The 18,854-nt window shown below is 38.1% G+C and overlaps 1 protein-coding gene across 9 annotated transcripts in view; it reads right to left on the bottom strand.

Annotated features, from left to right (window-relative positions):
* Positions 1 to 774: 774 nt before the first annotated feature.
* Positions 775 to 18,854, bottom strand: part of LOC308503637 (carotenoid-cleaving dioxygenase, mitochondrial-like) — a 37,214-nt gene continuing 19,134 nt past the window's right edge. For 6 of the 9 annotated variants that reach the window (XM_081063090.1, XM_081063088.1, XM_081063091.1 and 3 more), the window contains 10 exons: positions 13,151 to 13,362; positions 12,840 to 12,955; positions 12,083 to 12,185; positions 8,878 to 9,006; positions 7,657 to 7,817; positions 6,432 to 6,599; positions 4,222 to 4,359; positions 3,497 to 3,679; positions 2,140 to 2,250; positions 775 to 1,021 (listed from right to left, as the gene is read on the bottom strand). In XM_081063090.1, coding sequence (XP_080919216.1) covers positions 908 to 1,021; positions 2,140 to 2,250; positions 3,497 to 3,679; positions 4,222 to 4,359; positions 6,432 to 6,599; positions 7,657 to 7,817; positions 8,878 to 9,006; positions 12,083 to 12,185; positions 12,840 to 12,955; positions 13,151 to 13,362 — 1,435 coding nt within the window. In that variant the 3' untranslated portion in view covers positions 775 to 907. The remainder of the gene's footprint in view (positions 1,022 to 2,139; positions 2,251 to 3,496; positions 3,680 to 4,221; positions 4,360 to 6,431; positions 6,600 to 7,656; positions 7,818 to 8,877; positions 9,007 to 12,082; positions 12,186 to 12,839; positions 12,956 to 13,150; positions 13,363 to 18,854) is intronic. The other 3 variants (XM_081063094.1, XM_081063096.1, XM_081063095.1) reach the window with 1 other exon arrangement.

Here is an 18,854-nt window from a genome sequence, read left to right as displayed (position 1 = left end):
TGGAGTATACCATCTGTTCTAATAAACTTTTTAACCACTTGACCTACGTGTCTCATTCAATTCTTTGCTCAAGATGCCAAGAACCTGGACACCGTGCCAAGGAGGGTCCAATGCCTGGGAACACATCAACCCCCAGTTGTGGGAAGCTAGCCAGAAAGGCCCCGCCTACCCACGTCTCAGGGAACAGCTCTGCCAGGCATCACTTCACACTCAGCCCCCATCCCATTTACCTTGCTGACCAGAGCTTCCTCCCAGGTGTCAAGCAGGGCTGACCTGTCTGCAGGGCCCATGAGCCTCTTGGCTCCTGCACCAGGCATGGATTGTGATATCCAAAGCCCAGCTCCTCACTGGCCTGCTCCTCTAGTTGCTGCAGCATCCCCTTCCCCCGTCGTATTGAAGCCCATCTGGGAGCTCCCTCTGAATGTGGGGTGAGGAGGCCCTTTGCAACCCAACGCCTGGGTTTCAGCTGCCACAGATGCCATCTTGGCCTTCCCTGCTCCTAACAAGGAATTTCTTAATGAAATAGAATAAAATAGAAAATAGCAGAGTATAGCTACAAGAAATTATTTCTCATAAAACTTTTGTTTCATAAAACTTTGTCGATGTATAGCTATAGACTACCTAGGTGCTAGGCTGCACTATAAAATGTCCTTCGTACTGTGGATTGCAATTAAAGTGTGAAAGCCATTTAAAAAAATCTTTTTTAAAAAGGTTGCATCAGCGCTTGCTTACTGCATTCAAGGGAGAGCACAAAGAAAATATAAAACCATAATTATCTCATGGATTCTGTTTTTAATAGAAATTTAAAAACCAGATGTCTATGGTTTGGAAGGTTCCCTTTTTGGTTTCTCTTCTGTACAGAGCACATTCATTTCAAACCTACTTCCCAGACCTTGTGGTTCTTCCATCAGATGTTTACGAAGGTGCCATGGAACCCATAAGGCATCTGCACAGGCACCTCTGCTCGGCCCAGTTCCTTAAAGTTCTTGGCATCCAAGACTAGGAGAAAATTGCTTTTGTTCTAGAAAAGGAAAAACAATACTGAAAAATAAAAGTTTTTTTCTATAAAAAATCTGGCTATCTCTTCCACTCGATCAAATTACTACTAGTATCAAATTACTAATGGAGAGACCGTGTGTTATTTATTTTCCTATCTATGCCCAGTACCTATAACAGTGCCTTACTTATACATGCACTAAATGTTTGCTGAATTGCTGAATTGGACTGAAAAGGAGATTATGGCTTTAGAAGTTCATGACGAGAGCAAAAAAAATAAGTTGTTTCTATCAATCACCTTCACAGGATCTCTTTGAGTTTAGGATCTTTTTACTTGTTCCTTTTCAATCTCCTAAGAGACATCAAAATTCTTTCCTCCAAATTTGAAATGCCTCCATTTTGTGTTACTTTGGAGCTGTTCAAAAGGTAGCATTGCAAGGCAGAGATTTGTCCTGGTACAATTATGGGAGCGGCAAGTACGTGGTATGAGAACTAAGTCCTCCTAAGCCCATGGCAGACATTACAAATTGATCACAGCACATTTCTCACCAACCTGTCAAAAGGCTCAGAATGCTACACCCTAATAATTGATCAAAGTTGGTACTTCCAGTAAACCTATTTGCCACAAAATTGCCCTAAATGAGAAGTTGCATATCAACATTATTGAGACACTAGGTTAGGGCTTACGACATTAGACTTCCGGGTCATTCAGTTGAAACTGGCAGCACACACGGTGTTATGAATATTAGACTCCAAGTCAGAAGATTGGAATTTAAATACTGGCTTTACTACTATGAGATCCGATGACAGTCTCTTTCGACTTTCTTAGGTTACAAATTCCACATGTGTAAATGGTATCCCACGAAAGTGTTTTGATGACTAAATAAGATAATATGGATGAGAGTCCTTTGTAAATATATTTCTATGCAAATATAAATTAGTATCACACTTCTACAAATAGAAATTTAAAACACTAATAAAGTTTGGATTATGATAAGAGGACGCATAAATAGTAAGGAGAGGGAAAAAAGAACAAAGTACAGCAATGGAATCAAACTAAACTATCAACAGTATAACTAAATATAACCCTCAAAAGGCTCGGGGCTACTTTTCTTTCTGACTACGAAAAGGAGCTACATTTACCTGGTTGGGGGTGATCACCACAGAAAGAATAACCCCACCATCTTCTTCATTGGTTCCTGGTACTGGTACAAAAACTGGTTCTGAGGGATAAAAGCCATCTTCTCTCCACACCTGTAAGTCCCCAAAAAAGTTTTTGACAAAAAGTTAGTTATGAGCTGGAAGCTTTGTATAGCTTTTGTCTCTCTCAGCATGAATTTGGCTATCAATATTGTATTCCAACAGTACAAGAATTAGGCTTACTAAATTGAACATAGGAGAGACAGAGGCCGCTTTTGCAGCTACAGATTCTATCATCATCAAACACAATTTCTGAAATTATAATTTCCCATTAACCTGAAATATAGGTGTCCCAACAACCTGAACCCTGTGATTGCTCTCAAAATAACATTAAAAATACAATTATTGGGGCCGTCCCCGGTGGCTCAGGCAGTTAGAGCTCCGTGCTCCTAACTCCAAAGGCTGCCGGTTCGCTTCCCACATGGTCCAGTGGGCTCTCAACCACAAGGTTGCCAGCTCAACTCCCGCAAGGGATGGTGGGCTCCACGCCCTGCAACTAAGATTGAACATGGCACCTTGAGCTGAGCTGCCTCCCAAATGGCTCAGTTGGTTGGAGCATGGGCTCTCAACCACAAGGTTGCCGGTTCGACTCCCCCAGAGGATGGTGGGCTGTGCCTCCTGCAACTAGAAAAATGGCAACTGTCCCCAGGAAGCCCCGTCCTAGGACATGTGACCTGGCTCAGGCATCCTGCAGCACATCCGACTCCAGCACCAGAAGCTGGAACATTCCCTTCAGCCTGAACATGGCCATATTCAGGGTGTGGCTCACCACAAGAAGGAAGGAGCTAGTGACTCATAAGAGCCCCCAGAAAGACCAATAAAAAATAATTTATTTTTTTATTTATGTAAAAAAAAAGAAAAAGAAAAAAATAAGAAAGAAAGAAAATGGCAACTGGACCTGGAGCTGAGCTGTGCCCTCCACTGAAAGAACAACAACTTGAAGCGGAACATCACCCTCCACAACTAAGATTAAAAGGACAACAACTTGACTTGGGAAAAAGGCCTGGAAGTACACACTGTCCCCAATAAAAGTCCTGTTTCCTTTCCCCAACAACAAAAAATCCTTAAAAAATAAATAAATAATAGAATAATTTTTCTGGGCTTCTGGTTCATTTAGATTCCTTAGAGGGAACATACCCCTCAGCTAAGTGATTCCATGGTTCTCAAACCTAATAAAAGGAAATGGCTGAGCTGCTTAAATACTAAAGAATCTCAAAGCTACCTGAAACAAAATAGAAACTATTTCAAAGAGCAGAACCGGTCTTTTAAGGACTTAAAAAAGGAAAGAGATTTTCATTACCGTCAGCATCTTGTTCACCACGTCAACTTTGACCAGAGAATCCCCCACCAAGTGCCGAAAGCCACAGCCGTAGAAGAAACGATATTTTTTGCCACTGAATTGGCCATAGTTGATCTGGGGAAATTCAATACCTCCTAGCTCCTCTAAGTCCTTGGAATGTAGATTTTCATAAGAGCACCAAATCTAAAAGAGGTCCCCAAAAGATTTGCAGTGATTGCTTAATTCTCACTCATTTTCTTCAGTGTAAGTCCCTGCAGGGGCTAATACCTTATAACAGTATTGGAAACTGAGGCTCTATGTCATTTTTACATTGTTCCTTTTTCCATCATGTGTGTGAATGTACAAAAGAGTATTGGATTTTGTGACTAAGCTGTCAAATGGCATAGGAGGTAGATGTGGGCTTTGTATTCTACCAAAGCTAAGACATTGATATGTCACACAATGACAGGCCTGTAGTAAGCACAAATTATCTAAAACGTAGGGATGGTCAGTACCAATCTCAAATATTTAGACATTTCACAACCATTAGAAAGTTGCATATATCTGTTTCAAAACACAAAGGGAATAGAGGTAAACAGTGCTCCCTCCCACCCCAGAATTCTGTGGTTCTTGTGCAAGCAATGTGCATTGACCTTGCCCTGCTCAGCTGAATATTATGAAACTTGTGCACCAAGCACTGTGGAATAAAGTTCAAAGTCTTAGTCTAATGTCGGTTCATAGCATACCTTTCCATCAGCCTGTTTCACAGCACGGGCTGAAGAATAGGACAACGGGCTGAGGTTCTCCCCTTCAGGGGCATTCAAATTAACAGATAAGGGCAAAACAAACCTTCGAGGGAAAGACCTGGCTGCTGAATTATAAACCTGTTCAGGAGAGAGAAATAAACAGATGAGAAAGTTGTCATTCAGAGAATAACAGCATGTTCCAATAAATTAGGTCCAGTCAACATTATTGGCATTCCTAATTGCATAAATGATCATTTCCATTCATTCATTTAACAAATATATACTGAGTTCCTACTATAAGCCAAGCACAGTTTGAACACTGGGACTACAACAGTGAACAAAACAGAATCCCTGGCCTCATGGAACTTATATTGTAGTGGAGAAAGAATGATAATAAGTGAGAAATAAAATGTTATTTAATTTCTGTCAAATAAACAAATGATTATATAGCCCAAGATCTAATAGTGATAAGTGCCATTAAAACACATACTACAGGGTGAGGGCCTAGACAGCCACAAGAGACGCTTCCATCTTCAGGTTTGGTCAGGACACACCTGTGTGTGGAAAAGGGGTAACGTAGCAGGCCCAGGATCCTCAAACCCGGGACATTCTCGTGAAAGACCTATTTTCATGATGGGCCCTTGTCTGGCACCCGGGAGCTGAGCTCTTCCTTGGACTGTCCTGTCTGATAAGAGTGTTTTTGCGTGCCAATAACCTTTTACACATTCATATACATGATGGAAAGAGGTACAGTGTTAAAATGACATAAGAACCTCAGTTACCAAGCCCTCTCACCAACTCTTATTGGGTATTAGTCCCCTCACTGAAGAAAACCGACACTGAAGAAAATAAGTGAGAACTAAGCAATCACTACAAATCCTTGAGTCACGTTGTACTAGTTTGTCCAGACAGTATATGCTAAGAATGTGGTTTGTGATGAACACCTGATTTTACAATGAGAGTCTGAAGCTTCAGTAACTAAGGTGACTCAGGTGGGGGCCGTATGTCTACGTGCAGATCCTCAACAAAAACCTTGGACAACCAACTTGGGTGAGCTTTCCTGGCACACAACATTTCACACAAGTTGTCACAGTGAATTGCTGGAGGAATCAGGTGCGTGCTGTGTGGCTCGACTAGGAGAGGACTCTTGGAAGCATGCACCTGGTTTCCTCCACGCTTCATCCCCTGTGCCTCTTCCATTTGCTGATTTTTCTGGGACCTGTGAGTCCTCCCAGTGAATCATCAAAGGGTGGACTTGGGGACCCCCAATATAGCCTCTCTGCAGAGATGATGTTTAAGCAGAAGACCCTAATAAAATAAGGGTATTTCTTCTGACAATAAGACTGGTTTAAGCCCATTTTCCTCTCTGAAAATATAAGATGGACAACAAACTGCCATTTCCTCCCATATTCCTAGTCCATATTCTCTCCTTCTCATATAGAAATGCCTTATATTGAGTAAAAATTTAGTGATAATTTAAGCTACATAAAGACTTAGCTTTTAAAAAATTACTTTTAAATTTAAACATTTTTTTTCTTCTGCAAAACCATAGCTGAACAAAAAGAGACTTCCAAAAATTGATGAGTTGATTCTATGATTTATGGAAATGCACAAAGCCAAGAAAAACCCAGGCAATCTTAAAAATGAATAGAGGACTTATACTGCAGATTTCAAGACCTATTCTATGGCTATAACATTAAATAAACTTAGTAAGCGTAAGTAAACTTTAAAAGCAATGTTTTAAAAAGGTTTAAAAATAAAACCATAGCTATAAACAATTTACATTACACAATCCAAGGAAAAATTGTACCTTGGTTTCAATATCACAAAAAAAGTGAAACACTTCAACTAGATGAACGGATACACTTTCTTTATCAGAGAATTATGGTTATAGTCTATTTTGCTTTCCCTTCCAGTAAATTTAAGTATGTTTAGTGGTGAAGTGTAATGAGCAACTAATCACAAGCGCTTCAAACCATATCTCTTGGCTTTTTTAAAAAACATGCTTTTTATTTATTAGATATTAAGTCAGTACTTCCAATTATTTTTTAATATTAAATAAATGACAAAACTGTGCCTTCAATACTTTAAAACTATTCTCCTTTTTTATTTGCCAAAGAGGCAAATAAGCAGCTAGTTCCAAAGCCAAAGCCAGAACTTGGGTGGTTCAAAATTATTTTGATAATTCCTGATAAATCAGACATGTTTACCTGATCAAGCCCTTCCCCAGCTTTCCTAAGATTCTGCAGTTGGTAAACTTCTAGGCTTCTTCCATTATCTTGACAGCACAAATCAATTACAACACAGCCCTGATCCTCAAAGGCATTGATTTGATGAAAAGTAACAAAAGGTTTACTGTAGTACATCCCTGGAAGAAGCTGCAGGGGGAAAGACAAACAATGAAAAAGAGACATTTTCTTGTCTTTTCTTTTCTTTCCTTTAGGGAACAGATCCACCAAGCTCAAATTAAGATTTTCCCCCATTATGTGACAGGCCTGGTAGGTGCAAAAAAGTAGAATTTAGAATGAAGAAGCAAACATGCTTTGATTTAAGCTTTGCTTGCTTAAGTCATCTCGTCTCCTATTAATCATTGAATTAGGACGATAAACCAACTGTTACCTGTTTCCCCGAAAATAAGACCTAACGAGAAAATAAACCCTCGCGTGATTTTTCAGGATGACATGCCCTGAACATAAGCCCTAATGCATCTTTTGGCGCAAAAATTAATATAAGACCCGGTCTTATTTTCGGGAAACACGGTACAACTAAGTTAAAATTCTTCATGAAATATGGCCCAGTGTTTTGAAGGATAATTAATTCCTGGACTCTAAATGCACGGTTAAGTGGAAAATACTGTTATTAAGTAACTTATGATCAATTTAAGTGACTACTTCTTTGATAAATGCACTCATTATTAAAATGGAATTTTTTTGTAGTGAAATTAAGGTACAGTAAATTTAGGATACTATCTCTTTTAAAGGTAAAAAAAGACAAATATAATAGTGCTATCAATCAGGAGTATAGAAAGATATTTAACCAATGTGCTTTGGACTTCAGGAGGATTATCATATTTACATATCAAGAAGTTGTAGAAGCAACTAATTAAAGAATCATTGCAAAAGTTACAAAAGACCTCTGTATAAACAACATCCTTTTTTGCAAATATTATATGGAAAAACCCATGCTAAGAGGGTTTCTAGATGCCATTTTAATTGCATCAGATAATTAGAAGGATAAAACCATTTCCTACAATTTTGTAATATGCAAAATCCACTGTCTTAATAAATAGCTAGCCCTACCTATGGAATAAAATAATATCCTCAATTCAGTGTCATGTATTCATAAGTAATGCCCAGTGAAGATAAAAATCGACCATATGGAAATTTGCCTTTGCTTCCAATCATTTTCATGATAAATATATTCAAAATACTCCACCTGTCTAGTGTGCTTATCCACCACATAAAATCGTGTATTATACTGGGGTTCCCAGCTTATTCCATCTGAAAGAGACTTTCCCCGAATTTTAGAAGTGACGATTTTCCATAGATTCATCTTCAGAGGCTGTTCTATGAAGATTATGTAGTTCTTTGTCATTCCTAAAAGGTTCCAGCAAACAATGCAATGTATTTGGTAAACCAGAGTTGTCTGAAATGTGACAGTTACATGACTTGTCTGAATGCTTGCACATATTACTGCTGACCTAAATAAAGTCCAGCCCAAAATAAGTCTTCACTGTTTCCCAGCTTTGCTATATGTAGTTCCTTTTCCTACATAAAAAAGGGAACTGTTTAAAACAGTTTAGGTTGAATGACCTCAACTTGCTTTTAATCCTTTTTTTCTTTCTTTAAAATTGTTATTATTTAAGATCAAAGTAAAGAAGCATAATATTAAGGTGTGATTTATGATCTGGACCTTTATCCCTTAATCCTTTTACTATTTATACTGGGGATAAGAATCCAGGAACAGATTGGCTATAAAGGTTTAGAATGCAGAAGATAAATATTATAAGACAAAGCTAAAGCAATCTATGTAGAATATGAATTTCCCCCAAAAAACACAGTCAAAATCTTTTCATATATGATTACTATTTGTGGTATTTAAAGTTACCAAAATTTTTGAATCCTGTCAATTAACTTTATGGTCAATGGTTTGTTTTTTTTAGTTAAGACTTGACCTTTTTAGAGCAGTTTTAGGTTCACAGTAAAACTGAGGGAAAATACAGATTTCCCATATACCCCACAGTAAAACAGAAGGGAAAATACAGATTTCCCATATACCCCCGTCCTCATATATACATAGTCTCTGCATTGTCAATATCCTACACAGAGTGATACATTTCTTACAACTGATGAACCTACACTGACACATCGTATCACCCAAAGTCCATAGTTTACATTATGGTTCACTACTTGTATTGTCAATTTTTTAGTAATTGCTTGTACTAAAATAATTATATCTTTTCAAGCAGTAAGTTAGTAGGAGTAAGAAGTATATGACTAACTTGAATAAACTTAACTGGCAGTAAAATGACACTTCGGTCTCATTATCACCATATTCTGATAAACTTTATTAACATAGGACTTACCAAAGTTAGTCCCTCTGCTACAGTGATATTAAGGCAAGCCCCACTGCAATTTGCCTCATCTCTGCACTCACCAAAGCTATGGTAGTAAGAAGGTTTCATCCTCTCTGCAGAAGGAATAGAACATATCACCTGGGCTCCATGGATTGTATCCCCAAGGTCCACTTTCTCTGGAGGAACCCGAATAACATTATAGAAAGAACCTGGAAAATAGAATGTTCTGTCTTAACTGTTTTATATACATTCTAAGAATAAAAAACAACCCTTGCATTTGTGGGCTAGGCAAGAGCAGTTAAGAGATTTTTGCAATATGCATGACACCCATGCTTGACACCCACATTTCATGAATGGTTATTACAAACAGATTTGGCTATTAAAAATATATGAACTTTATGAAAGTCATTCGTTAAGGTTTTGAAACAACACACACAAAGTCATCAACTGACAGGTTCTTATATTTTAATGCTCTCAAATGGCTATTCTCTTGCTCCCTAAAGATGAAGCCAATCCCTACTTCATAGGAAGGATAAGTAGCAGCCAGGAATATCCTCAAACTCTATTTTTCCTTCTTCCCACCCCCCAATCGCAACAACTACAACCTTTTGCATACTCATACATGTCCAACTCCTCTCTGGACCCCTGGGGCTGCTTTGGGGCCCATCTCATCCTAGCTCATCAACATTCATTCATGCAATCATTCATCCGACTATGATACTTCTTCAAGAATCACTCAGGTGTCCATTCACTCATCAAGTAGCCTTTCCTCATTCTTTCCCACCCCAAAAGCATTTGGTATTCTACGCCATGATTATCTCCTATACAGTCATAGCACTTATTTCATTGTACTATAATTATCTACTTGTTTATGTTCCCAGTAGACTGGGAAGCAGATTAACAAGCAGAGCTTTTCAAGACAGATGCATCTGATTCATCTTTGCATTCTCAGTACCAAACAAGGATTCAGCATTTTACACTATAAATAGCTATTGATGGATTGACTAACAACATGTTTGTTAAATCATTCAGTGAATGAACAAATATTGACGTCATATTGAATTATCTTCCTCGTATTAGAATTGTCAATATAAGTCCTGAAGAACTTGGGTAATTTACAGAATTTTGCAATCACTAAGCTTCTTTTGGAATAAGATAACCAGACAGTTCTCTATTCATTTATTTAACAACTACTTATTGAGTGCTATCTATATTCCAGGCACTCTCCCAAGTGTCATAAGTACCATATTCTAGACACTTGTATATATCAGAGTACAAAAAAAGACAAAGCCTCTTCTTTTATAGAGCTCAAATTCTAATAAATCATACAATAAGTAAAAATAATGCAGATGATGGAAAGAACTGTAATGGAAAAACTACATAATGGAGATCATGAGTAAGTACGTAATATGGAAGCTAGTATCTGTAATTGTTTTTAAAGATTTTATTGGGGAAGGGGAACCGGACTGTATTGGGGTACAGTGTGTACTTCCAGGACTTTTTTTCCAAGTCAAGTTGTTCTAACTGCAAGTCTTGAAGATGTGAGCAAGGCAAACAGACATCAGGGTAACACCCAGCAGAGGAATGCACCCAGAGGAATGACCTGCCCAATACTGTGAGTCTAACTCTGGAAGATTCTTCAGGACTTTATAAACAGCAAATTGAGGCTGTAACAAGCACAGGCTCTGATCATTAGTGGTAGGGTTTCTCAAAGATCCAGGGGCCACTTGCACCAAAATCACCTGGGAACTTTGTTAAAATGCACCAAGGAGTGAGGGGACGGTTCAATTCTTTTAAGTCTACTGAGAAACAATCTCTGCAGATGAAGCAGAATTATCAACATTGCTAGATAGCATTCCAGATGATTCTTATGCACACTAAAGGCTGAGAATCACTGACCTAATGACTATTTTAGAGTATAATATTTCAGAATGGTTATACATTATTTCTCATTATGAACTACTTATAGTTATCTAAATACTTGATTAACAGAGTTAATTTATCAATAAATGGATTTTTGTAATGATCAAAAAAGATAGATGGACAAAAAACTGCTGAGTCAGTTTACCCATTTGCTAAAACATTTTACATTTGTTGAAACATCCTTTTATGTTTGCTATTTCCTATAACAGCTTTCAAGTATATATTCCTACCTAAGATCAGGTAATAAAAAAGAGGTGAGAGAGCTGGGTGATGAAGTTTCCAGGGTACTCTATCTCTACTTAAGGCAGGAAAGAAACGAACCAGCAATATTCATTTTCATATATATGTGTAAATGGAGAGGTAGAATTGAACAACCCACAAAGCTAATTACTCACCAAAGTTATACAATAACCTATACAAGAATTTCATAGATCATAGATGACAGATTGACAGCTAAGACAGTCAGAAATCTCTAATACATACACATACCTTACAAACAGTGACATGTGTACTCATATATAGGAACATGAATTTGCATGTCATGAGAGTCTTCTTCACTCAGAGATAAAAATTAATGTGGTCTACCAGAGTAACTAATAGAAGCTTTTGGGAGTAATTCAGGCTTGGTGCCAAGTCTGCTCTTAGACACTTAGAAGCTTGCCTTAGCAAGTATCTTAAACCTTTTTAAGGTTCATTGCCCTTGCTGTAAAATGAGGTAATAATATAATAGGGAGTGTTATAAAGATTAAATGAGAAAATATATAGAAAATTGCTTAACACCAGCACATACGAGGCATTCCATAAATGTTAGCTATCATTATTAGTTACTAGAACTTTCTGATTGGCAGGCAGCTGGGGAAGTATGTGGATGGCCAGGAAAGAGATGTGATGTAAGTGGTTGAGAAGGCAACCTTAACTTACTTTGTAGTATGTTATTCCCATGATAAAGATAAATTCTTTCCCATGTGATAGTCAATGTCCTTCCCTAAATCTTCGCTGAAGCATTCTCAATTTCTTATACTTACAATCTGATACTTCTTCAAAATTCAAGTTTGAGAAACACATGTTGAAAATTCCTACAATGTTTGTAAGCCAAAAAGCATAACAGAACATAAAAACGTGAGTGATGCTGAAGAGGTCAAATAGAAAATCAGCTGCTAAGCATATGTGCAAAAGGACCACAGAACTCATACTTAGTGATAAATTATATGCTTTAAATTCAGTAATGAGACTTCGAAAATTTATTTCTGAACCTTTCAAATGAAGTTTCACATGTTTACATCTTAACCATCTTAACCTGGGAACCCCAGGAAGACAGTTCACTCCCAATTATTTTTAATAAGACCTTCATCCTAGCTTTACCACGTGGCCCATAGGAGTTCCCCATGTTGTATGCTGTTCCATCCGGGTCATAATGAGGATGTGCAGTGGCTCCATTCACAGCGATGAATTTGCTCCAGTCTACCTACAAATTTAAGACCATCAGAGACTTTTAAATTTCACTGGGCAGATCTCTGTTTAGATGCATAGATAGCACAGATGTGTCAAATAGCTTTAAAATAAGGTATGAAAACTACCTCTGAGAAATCAAAATCATTTTTCCTACTAAATAATAAAAAAAAATTAACTCTCCTGCAAAAAAAGCCAAAAACTTCTCCACCAACAAACGAAAAATGGACAAAAAAAATTATACAATAAGGGTGATTTCTTTTTCCCCAAGGAAAGTTCAAAAGAATAAGAATTAAGACTAAAATTCTGGTCCAAACTTTAATTTTTAATTAATGTGTTAAGTGAAAGCAATATAGGTCTAGACAATCTCCAAATTCTACCTGTAACTAGGAAGATAGATGAGCTGGCCAAAGTAAATCTATTCCATTTCTCCCTTACCCTAGACATCAGATATTAGGACTAAGGAAGAAGAAGTCTAAAATTATGGAAAACCAAGCCAACAGGCCATTCTAATCAGGAAAAAGTGTGGACAACGACCGGAATCAGTGGGTATTTTTCCTGTTTGGTTAAGGCTCCAATTTCTTATTCAGATATCTACTACTGTAAAAAGAATTTTGAATGAAAAGAAATTCTAGGGTCCATTTTGTTCATTTTTTAACCCGTATTTTACCTTTTCTGTTTTTTCCAGGGTTTCAATGTCCACTTTATTCATAAAGTTGGTCTCGGAACTAACGTAGTAATCACTCTTGTACCGCATATAATTGACACTGGTGTTATCAGTCATTGCTGAAACCAAACCCCAGAGTTACTGAAATACCACCATCAGAGTGAGGAAGGAGTCTAAACATCCTCTCATACCAAAAAACAAAAAAAATGTAAAAAAAAAAAATCAATTTCAAGATTTACATAGTCATATATCATAACAATTGAAATAGTCATCACTATCACTTGCAAATTTGGGGCACATTAACAGCTGCTTACCAGGCAGCTCAAACTTTGACACGAAACGTTCAAAAACATTCCTGCATGGATCAGGGAGAGCCAGTGTGCCAAATTCCGAAATTACAATTCGATTATGAATACTGTTGGCCTTATATGTATCACTCTGTAGAAACTTGCTCCGGTATGTCACTGTACCCTTCTCCATCATGAACTGGTGAAGCAAAGCCATTCCATCAAACCAATGATTGTACCTTCAAACAAGAACAAACATAGAGAAACAATTATTAGTAAGAAAGACATGACGTCAAAATGAGAGATTTCAAATATAGAGATAAGAAAATGGGATGGGTCCTGGCAAAACCTGATCAGACAAGAGAACTTCAAATTACGGGATGATAGCTTTTGAGTATATCCTGGAGTATAATAGGATAGCACAATTTATTGTATTTTTGCCGTATATAATGCACTCCCGTGTATAATGCACACCCACGATTATGGCCCAAACTTTGAGGGGAAAAATTTTTAGGTTTAATTTTTTAATTTAAATTTTTATTTGTTTACATTTAGGTAATTGCTTTTTGTATTATAAAGGAATTTTAGCATTTATTTTTTAACATATTATAGTACAAGAAATTTTATGTAACAAATAATTACAAAACACAAGAACAGCTACAAGGTACAAAAAATTCTATGTATCAGTAACAAATTAACAATATTTACACATCATAGAAGGCCAAAATCTCTTCGTTGTCTTTGCAAGTGAGTCATAAGTTCAACAAAACTGATTATTGTATTCCAGGGTACTTGCATACGGATATTGTTATTGATTTCTAGAGTTACCCCTTTAATTCATAAGCATAAATAAAAGAATTAAAAACATTTATATAGATGTGGAATTAGTACTACCTATGGATTATGCACGCCCTTAATTTTTCCCTCACAAATTTGGGCAAAAAAGTGCACATTATACATGGCAAAATACGGTACGTTCTCCTGATCCTTACCCACTTTAGAAAACCTCACACTTCTGAGGGCTAAAGAGAAACCCTAAGATGGTGCCTCCTAAAGTAATTCAGATCTTTACTTTGACAAGGAGAAAATTCTGAGATGTCCTATATTGAATTATAGCAGCTCAGAGGGTAAAAGGAAGAGACAAGGGGTTAATCAGTTAACAACAGGGCAAAACCAACAAAAGACTGCTTACATTCCTGAGCATATGTTGGAACTTTGAATGAATTTCAGGTGGCTATTTCCACAATTATCTAAAAGAGACTAGCCAGGAACCACCGTATCCCAGAAGCCTCTGCTTCTTGCTTACATATGAACTTTCCACAACAAATCCAAAGGAGCAAACACTTTTGCCTGACAGACTCTGTATCCAGAACTGACCCCTCCCCTTTCACCTTATCCTACCCACTTATATGTAAATCTGTAACCAATGTAAATTCTTTCAAAACAACTTACAACCTTCTTCCCCCTACTTGATGTATAAAAACGCCCTTCAATTCCAGGACAGCAGACAGGTTTGTCTTTTCCACCCAGCTTGGTGGTTTAGACTTCACGCCCTGGGACTTGGTCTTTTTCTTGCTAGCAATGGTCCAATAAATCTTTTCTTTTAAAAAGGCTTTCAGCCGTGGAAGTTAAGTTCTTTGTTTTACACCTTATAGTCAAGAGAATAGCATGAGGATATGGAACGCTTGACATTTCCGAAATTCAAATGGGTCCCTAAGATTTTATAGTTATCTTCATATCTTACATGTATTACATTGTTCATTTACTTTTAAAATCTTCAAATTCATCAAAATTATGCAAAAGAAACCAAATAAGATAACTGTCTTCACTGAGCAATCATTTTTGTCCATATGATTACATTAGAAACAAGTCAGCATGAGACCAACCAGCACTCAGACTTAAGGATTAAACACCTTCAGCAGGAAAGCCTGGAATTTTGAAACAGGAGTGTGAAACTGTGAGACCTGCATCTTAGATAGATCACTCCAGCCACAGCTTAGAATATGGGATAGAAACTAAAGCATCCAGATTTGGAGAAACCAATGAGGAGACCAGGCAACAATTCAAGTGTGAAAAGATGAGAGCCTAAACTGGAGCAACATAGTTAGAAAAGGACAAATTCCAGAAACAAGTCAGAGGTGACTGATAGGATGTAGGCAGAGACAAAAAGAGAGGTCTCAAAAGTGATACCCTAATGGATAATGATGCTTTACCAGAGATGGAGAATACGTGAAACACAAGTATGGGAGAAAAGCAACTGATGCAGTTTTGAATAAGAGTCTGAACATCAGGGTAGAGATGTTCTACAGTCAGGTGGCAAAATACAGGTCTAGAGGACAAGAGACGGGCTGGGGTAAAAGATGCCTGTTTGAGAGCATCTATCTATGTGTGACAGGTATAGCCATAGATGCAAATGAGATAATAACTACCCTCTTCTGAGCACTTACTACATTGCAGGTACTGTGCTAAGCACTTTACCACAGTTTTTCACATACATACATACATACATACATATCCCCCCAACATTGATCATATAAAGAACCATTATTCCCACATTACACATGTGGAAAACAAGTTTCAGAGCAACATGCGCAGGGTCACAGGCCTGGTAAGTGGCAGAAGAAGGATCAGAACTCAATGCTGGCTCCAAATCCTGGGTTTACAATATCCCAAAAAGTAGGGTGAACTATAACCAGTTATTTGGCAGGAAAGGAAGTGGGGAGAGGGCACTGAAGGGAAGATAGAGAATCAAAATGTACTGAGTACCAATTTTTGTCCGTCACTGAATGAGGCACATTATATGCCTTGTCTCCTTTAATCTTCATTCCCAATCATTAAAATCAATATTAGTGGCCCCATTTTCCATATGGGAAACCTTGCGTAAGATCATAGCACCGACAATTGGTGAGACTGGAATTTGAACCCACTCCATCTCACTCCAAAGAATACATTATTTCTACTACACCAGAGAGAGCATACAATACAGAAAAGAAGGGAATACTCAGGGCGGAGGATAGGATGTATCAACATTACAAGGACGAGTGAAGTGAAATGAGCAACGAAAAATTATTTTAGAACATGCAACCAAAGAGACAGAAAAAGAATCAGGACAAAGTGTTATATGGGAACCCAGGGATAAGGGAATTTTAAGATGGGTGGTCAATTAAGTTCAAATGCTGTACAAAATCAGGCTGAGGACTAAAAGGCCCATTTCAATTAATAATTAATAGGCTCTGGTGACTTTTTTGAGAACAGGTACTGTAGAATGGTGGGGTTAAAAGTCAGATGGCAGTGAACTGAGAAGACATCAGAAAGTATAAAAACAGAAGCAGTGAGCGGAGGAGGAAGGGTATTAGCTGGAGAGGAAGATGGAATAGAAAATGAGGGGTTTTTAGGATGAGAGGACATTTGTAGGCCGAGATGAGGGTTTAGTGAAGAAGAAACAGATACAAGGGGAGGGGCGTAAATGATGCAGCAAGGTTCCTGAGGAGAGGAAGAGGGCCACTTCCTCCTCTGACAGTGAGGAAGCAGAAACAGGGATGCATGTGGGGAAATTGGGAGGTGGAGAACAGGGAAATTTAAGGAGCCCAAATCCAATTGCCCCTCTATTCACGATGAAGTAGACGGTTTACCTGTTGAGTGTGAAAGGGACAAGGAGAATGAAGAGAATGAAGGAGACTTCAGGAAAGGGACCCTGTGGGAGGCTGGAAAGAACACTGACTGCTAAAGATTTCCTGGGGGCCCCATGGACTCAATAAGACTGGAAATCATAATTCTGTAATGAAATTAATCAGCACAATTATGTCATTTCCTCTAGAAGTGCTCAGCACGCCTGATCATGAGTTGAAGAAACCAAGAATGGGCAAATCTAGGACTGGAAGTGGTCAGAGGACAAGCAGCAATCACCAGGACAAAGGAAGTGAGTGTATTTGAAGGGATGGATGTGGAATCTGCACCGGGGAGAAGAAATTAAAGGAAAGCAGATAAACTGAGAGGACAGAGAAGAGTAAGGAGAGGAAAACTTGATGCGATTGAGCGTAAGTTTAATAGGAATGGAGGAGCATGGAAAACGGGGTTTTCAACAGAGAGTAGTTTCAGAGTTCAAGATTTCAAGGGTAGGGCAATTCTGTGGAGTAAGCTCCAGGAGATAGCCTCGGTATATGGCACTGTAGTGGCACAGAGGGGGACAATCAGTGCAGTGAGATGGTCAAGGAATTGGGAGGCTCGACTATCTTCATCATGAATCCTGAAGTCATTCCAGGGAGTGGTGGATATTAAAATGCTGAGGATATTTGCTATTCTGCCCAGATTCATGTAATTTAAAAACTGATAAGCATGCCTTCAATGAAATCACCGATAAAAAATAGTTGTAATTGAAGAAACTCCTTTGTCATGTCACTACTATGTCCGCATGTTAACAGAGACCTATTAAATGGCATCTAACAAAGAGAACAGAGATTCACAACAGAGTGGGGCTATTCTTATCCCCAGGTTAAGGGTTATGCTGACTTTTCTCCACCCCTCCCTCTAAATCTAATCTGGGGATCCAACCGCTAACCTAAGTCTCAGTTTGTCTCTTCTTTGACCTGAAGATATCTGTACTTCTCCCCCGAGAGGCAGGAAAGACCCTGTTCTTGCTATAGATGCCTACTACTGGCTCTGAAAAAATTGATCTGAAGGAAAAAGCAGACACTCACGAGGATCAGCCATAGCACCCACTTCCCCCACAAAGATATTTGATCTTAAAAGAGGCTTGTAGTGCAAGCCTAGGCCCTGAGTCACTCTACTGCTTAGTTTTAAAATTTACTAGAGGTACTTCTGTAGCAGATGAAATACCATACGCATTTTGGAAGAGACTGCTTCTCTCTGGGCATTGAACTAGTAGTTTTGTTTTGTTTTTCTCTTCCTCCTCCTCCTTTTTGCCTCATAATCTGTTTTTCAAATGATAACTTGTATGACAGCCAGATACATCAAATAGGGAAAAGTAGAGATTCTGTGGTTAGGGGCAGGGTGGGGATTCATGGGCCAGTTCACTTACCCTCCTTTTCTCTACCTCCAAGCCACTTCCCCAACTCCCCAGTCCCCGCCCCAAACCCCACTCCGGGCATCTAAAGCAACTTCTGCAAGGGTTCTTGTAGCAGCTCTTGGGGTGGGGGGACCACTGCATTTATTTCCTTTTAGCACTGTCATTTTATAAGTCTATTGTTCAATGAAGACAAAACGTAACAGGCTCAGCAGATTAAAATATATGGAATGTTAAGAAATATATCTCGAACATATGTCTAATTCTTGACCTGTTTCCAACAACAGCTAGGAAAGCACAGTAGGACCATGATCAGATTCCCACCAGGCCCACAAGAATGGTGTCACTAACAGAAAATGGAATGGATGGTTACCAGGGACTTGGGGGAGGGAAGTATTGTTTAATGGGTACAGAGTTTCAGTTTTGCAAGACAAAAAGTGGATGGACAGTGGTCATGATACCACATCAATGTCAGTGTACTTAATGTTATTGAACTGTATACTTAAAAATATTTAAGATGGTAAATTTTGTGTTATGTGTACCGTGTTTCCCTGAAAATAAGACCTAGCTGGACCAACAGCTCTAATGTATCTTTTGGAGCAAAAATTAATATAAGACCCAGTCTTATTTTAATAAATATAATCTAATATAAAATATAATATAATATATAAAATATAACATATAATATAATACATATAACATAAAATA

This window comes from Rhinolophus hipposideros, assembly GCF_964194185.1.
Source record: "Rhinolophus hipposideros genome assembly, chromosome: 10".
Taxonomy (NCBI): Eukaryota; Metazoa; Chordata; class Mammalia; order Chiroptera; family Rhinolophidae; genus Rhinolophus; species Rhinolophus hipposideros.
Note: the sequence above shows the minus strand (reverse complement) of the source record. Positions and strands in the feature narration are given on the sequence as shown.